Source organism: Catharus ustulatus, chromosome 7, assembly GCF_009819885.2.
Source record: "Catharus ustulatus isolate bCatUst1 chromosome 7, bCatUst1.pri.v2, whole genome shotgun sequence".
NCBI lineage: Eukaryota > Metazoa > Chordata > Aves > Passeriformes > Turdidae > Catharus > Catharus ustulatus.
In genome coordinates this window covers 29,767,417-29,774,130 of record NC_046227.1, presented here as the reverse complement: position 1 = coordinate 29,774,130, position 6,714 = coordinate 29,767,417, and the positions used below count along the sequence as shown (strand labels likewise).

Below are 6,714 nucleotides of genomic sequence, written 5' to 3'. Positions count from 1 at the left end.
TCTGGGTGACTTCAGAAAAGTGACCCTGGAAGTGCCTATTCAATGCTGATTAGAATTCCAGGTCTAGTTTCACTCTCGTTTATATTTGGAGAAACTAAATTAAATACAAAACATTAAAGCAATTTCTCATTTGCAGAAAAAGTACCATCCCAAATCACTTTTTTTTCCTCAAAAACCAGGCTTGGCACATAAATATATATTTACTAAAGAATCCATGTATGACAGGGGAGCAGTTTTGGTTTCAAAATAATTGCTTTAATTTCCTCATTCATCTAAACTTTTATGCATGTGTTTACTCATGTGAGATTTACCCTGGGCTTTTACAGAAAAAAAAATATCTTCCCCAGCAAAATACCCCTTTAAAAGTTAAGATTTTTAACTGCTGAAGTCGTTAGGATGACTCAGATGTTTTAAATGCAGATCTATGCTTAATGATTTTGCTAATTGTGGGCCAAATTGCCTAATGCTTTGCAAGATTGAGCCAGATAAGAGTTGGTGTATTTTGTCTGGTCCACATCTGCATTTGCTCAGCATGGGTACATGCAAGCAGCATTTATTCAACAAATAAGACAAGACCTGTTTGTGCTTTTTGAGCCAAAAATACATATATATTGTTGAATTTGAAACTTTGAAGTGGAAGGGTATATCAGCAAATGCATGTCATCAGTCTGCACGATGCAAGGCAGAAATGCTGTTTAACCTGTGGATTAAAGATCCCAGGATGTTCATAAAGATCTTCTATCAACTGGTGAACCTGATGTGGCAAACATCAAGTTTTCTCGCTTGGATAGCACATTCAGAAAACAAAATATGTTGCTGACCACAAAACCACAAAATAAGTTTTAACGACCGACCTTGCCAAGATTTCCATGGATTGCAAAAGGAGAAAATCTCAATTCTGTGTCTGATAGGATTATAATCTAACATTGTGTACAGCTTTGTAGAGAAACATTTGAACAAAAGATTCTGCGGGAGGAGAGAAATAAAAAAGGTCAGCATTTTTCATTAAAATTAAAGGTACGAAAACGAAAGTAGATGTTGTTCAGAACACTCACTCTTGCTAGAAATGGTGTTACAGAAACCACCCCCAGACAGATCACAACAGACATAAATGGTGTTTTAAAGGAAGCACAGTAAACCCTTATGAAATTGCGTAGAGATTAAGATAATGAGACAATCTGTATAGACAGATGATTAGTTCAGAAACTGAAGCTGCAAGAAGGGTAAAGTAACAACAACTTATACCACCCCATATTGGAGAGAAATCCAACCAACTCCTTTTGGCTAGAAAGGGAATGGCCAAATTCTGACCCCTGTGAGCATGAGGGAGGCCCAGAACAACGTGGGGCTGTTCACTGGACCTCAGACTCTCTGCTGGAGTCAAAATCAGAATTAGGCAGTAAAACAAGAGTTTCTGATGACACAGCAACACCCAGCTTTCTAAAAGCTGTTTGAGACAAAAAAAAAAACCCCAAAAAACAAACAAACAAAAAAAAAAGTAGAATAGTCAGTAATTTATTAGAGGATGGCAAAACTGGAGTGAGATAAAGAGGTAAGGCGTAAAGCTTTGTGAGCAGAGAGGTTTTTGCTGACAGCACAGGTAGAGATAGGTAAGGCAGAGCAGGCTGGGCAGAGATAAGAGCGCGCACACAGCCCAAGGTGCGAGGCCATCGCTGCCCCGGGGCCCAGCGGCTTCGGGAGCGCCAGCAGGGCCACGGACACGGCGGGAGGCACACGGGCTGTCCGGCACCCACCCGGCTGGGTGTCACCGCAGCGCATCGCTACAGCCCCGAGACGTCCCGGGAGCTCCTGCGGTGTCCCGGGCGAGCGGGCAGGGCTGGGGCAGCCTCCCCGTCCAGCACGGCTTGGCAGCGGCGCTACAGCACCAGCTGTTCCTGGCGGCAGGAACACACCTCCAGCCCGCCGGCGGTCGGTGACACGGCGGGGACAGAGAGGCATCGCCACCGCCCAGGACACCTCCTGCCCGGCAGCCGTGCTCTACAGCGGCCTTGGCGAGTCCGTGCCCCGGGCCAGAGCAGCGCTGCCCCCGCGCGGTGCCGGGCCGTGGGGGAGCAGCCCCGCTCCGCTCGGTTCGGTTCGGCCCGGCCCGGCCCGGCTCCGCCCGTCGGGGCCGCGCTGCTGACTCAGCCGCGGGGGGGCCCGGAGGGCGCCCCGGCCCCGCGGGCGTGGCGGGCGGGGGGGCTGCCCTCCGCCCTGGGGAGATAAAGAGCGGCGGCCGCAGCCCGCCCCGTCTCTCGGCGCCGCCGGCAGCATGACGGCCATCGGGGCGCAGGTACGTCCGCCGCTCCCTCCCTCTCTCCCTGCCGCTGCAGCGCTGCTGCCTCAGCCCGTCCCTGCTCTCTCAGCCCGTTCTGGCTCCCACCCTTCCCGAGCAGCCCCGACCCTTCCCGAGCAGCCCCGTTCCCTTTCCCGCCGTCTCCGGCCGGCGGCGCTCCCCGGGGCCGCGGCTCCCCCTCCCCGCCGCACGTGGCTCTCCCAGCGGGCTGGGGGCTCTTGGCCCGGCTTTCCATCACGCCTCGTGTTACTTGGAGGGTTTCGGTGAGGAAGGAGAAGTGCGTTGCCCACTCGGGATTTCCCCCCTCCCCAAGCCCCGGGGTAGCAGAGCCGTGCGACCCCGGGGTGAGGACCGGGGTCCGGGCTGCTGCTGCCGGCCGGAGGAGGAGAGAGCGGCTGGCTGCAGCTCAGGAGGGCAGTGCTGAGGGCTAGGAGTCCCTCCAGCCCGCTGCTGCCGCCTCCCCCGTCCCAAGCACCGGCCTCCATCCCCCCAGGGCTTCTTCCAGCCCTGCCGCAGCAGTAGGCTGTGCTGCAAGCCCGTGGGGCAGGGACCTGGTTCAGCCGACAGCTTTTGTGATCTCGGTCCCAGCCCTGACGTGGGAGCATTGTTCGTGCAGCCAAGGAACCGGGAGAGCTTCACCCATCCTTCCTTTCTCCTGTGCACAGCCTTCCCCTGCGAGAAAGGGGTTTGATGTGCACAAGTAAATATTTTTAAATAGTGAATCCCACAGCTCTGGTTTCATTTCGCCCTGAAGTAGCCCTGTTAACTCTGTCTTTTCCTCGCTCTCTCCTTTCAGGCACAGCACCTGCTGGCACACCGGAGACCCCAGAAATCCTTCTTTGAGACGCTCATCAGGAGCCTGATCATCCTGTGCGTGGCCATAGCCGTGGTCCTGTCGTCCATCTCCATCTGCGATGGCCGCTGGCTCTTTGTCAGGGGGCAGCTCCTGGGACTGTGGCACTTCTGCACCGTTAGCAATGACAGTGTCCTGAAGTGTGTCACAGACCTCAGCCTGGCCCAGGTGGAGGGGCTGAGTGTGGGGGTGATTCCCATCAGGAGCATGGTGTCCTTTGCTGTCGTGGTTGCCATATTTGGGTTGGAGCTGCTGATGGTGTCCCAAGTCTGCGATGATGCCAACGCAAGGAGGAAATGGGCAATGGGCTCCGTTCTCATCCTCATCTCATTTTTGCTGTCAGCCACTGGTGTTCTGAGCTTCTCCATCCTGGTGAAGGATCACCTCACCTTCACAGGCTTCACACTGACATACTGGTGTGAGTTCATTGCTGCCTTTCTCTTCTTCCTTAACGGAATCAGTGGACTTCACATCAACAGCCTCACACACCTCAGGAACGGGGTAGGCAAAATCTAGGCACAAAGGACACACCTCTGCCTTTGTGTAATCAGCTTTGCCAATTAGACTGGAAAAAAAAGAGTCTAATGAAGTTTGAAAAGGATGCACTGTGTTAATTTGTGCGCAAGGAGGAGAAGCATGAGTCAGTCTTGATGCCTGTAGAAGACATACCCACCCACTGGTCAGCATGGAGGGCTGTGCAACACCAGCCAAGCAGAGACTGGGACTGGCTGCTACTGCAATGTGGTTTTCTGGAGGAGTGGATTAAAGCAGAGAGTGTCCTGTTAAACGTGCAGAGATTTGGAAGACTGCAGTCTATCCCACATGTTGATCTGAGGCTTACACAACACCTGTACTGCTGTGGGTTTGGTGTTGCTGTGCTTTTCCTCACATTCTGGAGCCTGTGAAGAGTGTGATACAACTTCAGTGTGTCTCACGGATTTGTTCTGGCTCAGGAACAGATGATTTCTGCCTGGCCATGCTCACTGGTGTGGAGTATTGAAAATCTTCACTGGATCTTACTGCTTCATTTTTCTTTCAAAAGAGAAGGCACACAGAACTTGATCTGGTCACAGGTTTTGTTTCCTTCTGGCACATTCCCTTTGTCTGTTCTTTTCTTGGTCAGTGTTTTGGGGACACTTCAGACAGAGGTGCTGATTTGGGGCCAGGGGTAGGTGTTGGGTGATGCAGGGGAAGCATGTGAGCCTTTCCTCAGGCAGCAGTGCATGTCCCTGTGTTTGTGGCCAATCCCCAGTGTCACCACTCTCCTCTCATCCCTGAAGGACATGTGCCAACTGGTCAACCAAACTGCCTCTCTCATAACCCTTGCAAAGTTTGCCATTACAGGGCATTGCTGGTTTGTTTTCTTTGTTTCTTTGGGGCAAGAGGGACAAGCTCTGTGGAGGCTTCATGGGGTGTTGTGGCTGGGCAGACCATGCAGGGACCACCACAGCTTCTGAGATGCGTTTTGGTTATCACATAGAATCTCTTTTGGAGAGGAGCAAGACCTAGGTCCTCCTGATCAGATCAGGTCCTTTTCTTCTCCTGACTAACAGAGCCTGGGAGGAGAAGCAGCCTGTGATTGCCTAAGGAGGGGCTGATGGGTGCAGCTCTAATCTGTCACCACTGGTAGAAATATTGAGAGACCTGGCCAAAATTATTATGCTAAGGCTGGTCTTCCTCCTGCCAATGTCTGAGTCAAGTTCTCTAAAGTTGCTACAGCTTTACATGGTGTCTTATGTAAAAGGAGAGAAGATCTCTTTGTAGAGTAGATTGCCCTACATGTGTTCTCCCTGTCCAACACATAGCACTCGGTTGCTCACAGATAAAAGTGTTTTCAGAGTATTTCAGGTTTTCTGGTTTACTGTTTGCTTTGTATCCACTGGTAAAGCTGCTTATATCCTTGTTTTAGAACAAATGTTTCTGCATGTTTCATCCCTGTACTTTATTGAGCAAGGTTTTAGTTTCCTGTGCAACAAGTTTGACACAGTTTTTCACTTGAAACTAATTCATCATAGCACAGAGGGCAAAAAGTCTGCGTAGGTGAGCCACGAGTAAACAGCTTTGTCTTTGAAAGCTAAGAGTCTTAATCTGTGCCTGAGCTGAATGTCACACTTTGAATGTGCTCCTGTGGACTGGCTTTCAAGGACAGTCTCCATTCCTTGCTGGACTTCTGTAGCTGAAGACAACACTCCTGAGCCCGTTTGGCAATGCAGGTTCAGACTTGGTGTGTTCTGGATGGTGCCAGTTGCACTTGAGCACATGAATCTGCTGATCTTTCCGTAAAGATGATGGAGAGCTGTGCTACCCAGACGGCTCCTGAAGCTTGTGATGTTTGGGGCTTTCATGTGGTTTCTTAGCCCATTCTCAAGGACAAGGACTTGTGCCCGTAACTTGTTTCTGGAAAACTGCACTGTGACTGTGAAGATGCTTTTGATTTGCTGAATGGCACTGTTGAAAACACACTGCTGGGCTGAACTTGCAGATGCTTGTATGAGCTGCTGCTCTTGGCTTTAGCAAAGCCATTTAGGGCCAAAGAAGACCCCACAAGACCTGGTCCCAAACTGCTGCCCTTTGGTGTTACCAGGGGTACCAGGAGTACCTTAACTAACCAAAGATAAAATTAAAGGTGTGGTGCCCATGCCAGGCAAGACAGTTCCACTACAAGTAAGGGTGTCTGTGGCTTGCCTAGAAACATGAATGTACCCTCAGAGTGATATTTTTGTGACATGCAGGCTTGGAAATCACTTGTGTGTACATTCCCTCATGCTAGTGAGAGGCTGTGCCTCCATCCCTTTCCTTGGAAGGCAGCCATGGCCAGACCAGGTTCCAGGCTGGTGCCCCCTGCTTGGGTTAGAGGGAGACTGGACAATTGGCCATTGAGTTCACTCTAGACATGGTGCAATTGGGAACGATTTTCAGGATGCCCTCTGCTAGCTGAAGAAGAGGCCTTTTGTTGGGGGTAGGGAATTCTCTGAGGAAAATAGGGTAACTTTTTTTCCCAACTTTTTTTTTTTTTTGTGTAGTACTGCTCAATTATGCTGGGAAAAGATGAATTTTGACAGCTAAATATTACAAAACAGAGTTCATTGTCTTGGAGACGTCCTTATATAGAGCAAGCTGTGCAGCAGTGGGTCAGTGCTCATTTTCTGAAGCGTGTGGAAGTGTCAAGCAATATTCCTGAAGTTTGTTAAATAAATTGATTTGAAATAAGAATTGTAATTCACTCTTTTTATCTTTTGATATTGGGGTACAGATTTAAGGGGATGAGCAGGGTTTTACATGATCACCCAGGCACCTTTCTGTGTGTTTACCCTGCTAAACTGATGAAGAAATGACTGCTTGCTGCTCTGCCAAGCTCTGACCAAGGGAACTGAGGCCACTCCATGCTCCCCTCTCCTTTTCCCTCCCCTGTGTCTGCACCAGCCCAAGAAGCCAGCACTGCTCTCTTGTCTTGCAAAACAAGAGGACCAGTCAGCTGTGTTGCTTCGTGGGAATTTAAGATAACCTTGTAGGCGCTTTAATGATTTCCTGCTGTTGCATGTGCTCTGTTTACCAGCTAAAGAGC

At 50.3% G+C, this 6,714-nt stretch overlaps 1 protein-coding gene across 1 annotated transcript; it reads left to right on the top strand.

Annotated features, from left to right (window-relative positions):
* Window positions 1-2,223: 2,223 nt before the first annotated feature.
* Window positions 2,224-6,362, top strand: TMEM37 (transmembrane protein 37). The gene is made up of 2 exons (XM_033065380.1): window positions 2,224-2,293; window positions 3,093-6,362. The coding sequence occupies exons 1-2, from the start codon at window positions 2,273-2,275 to the stop codon at window positions 3,663-3,665; spliced, it is 594 nt and encodes a 197-aa protein (XP_032921271.1). The 5' UTR covers window positions 2,224-2,272; the 3' UTR covers window positions 3,666-6,362.
* Window positions 6,363-6,714: the final 352 nt, after the last annotated feature.

Excerpts from the sequence above, each read along its gene's own strand:
- TMEM37 (XM_033065380.1), top strand. The coding sequence starts at position 2,273 with ATGACGGCCATCGGGGCGCAG. Across the intron at positions 2,294-3,092 it reads TGACGGCCATCGGGGCGCAG|GCACAGCACCTGCTGGCACA; the intron begins GTACGTCCGCCG and ends CTCTCCTTTCAG.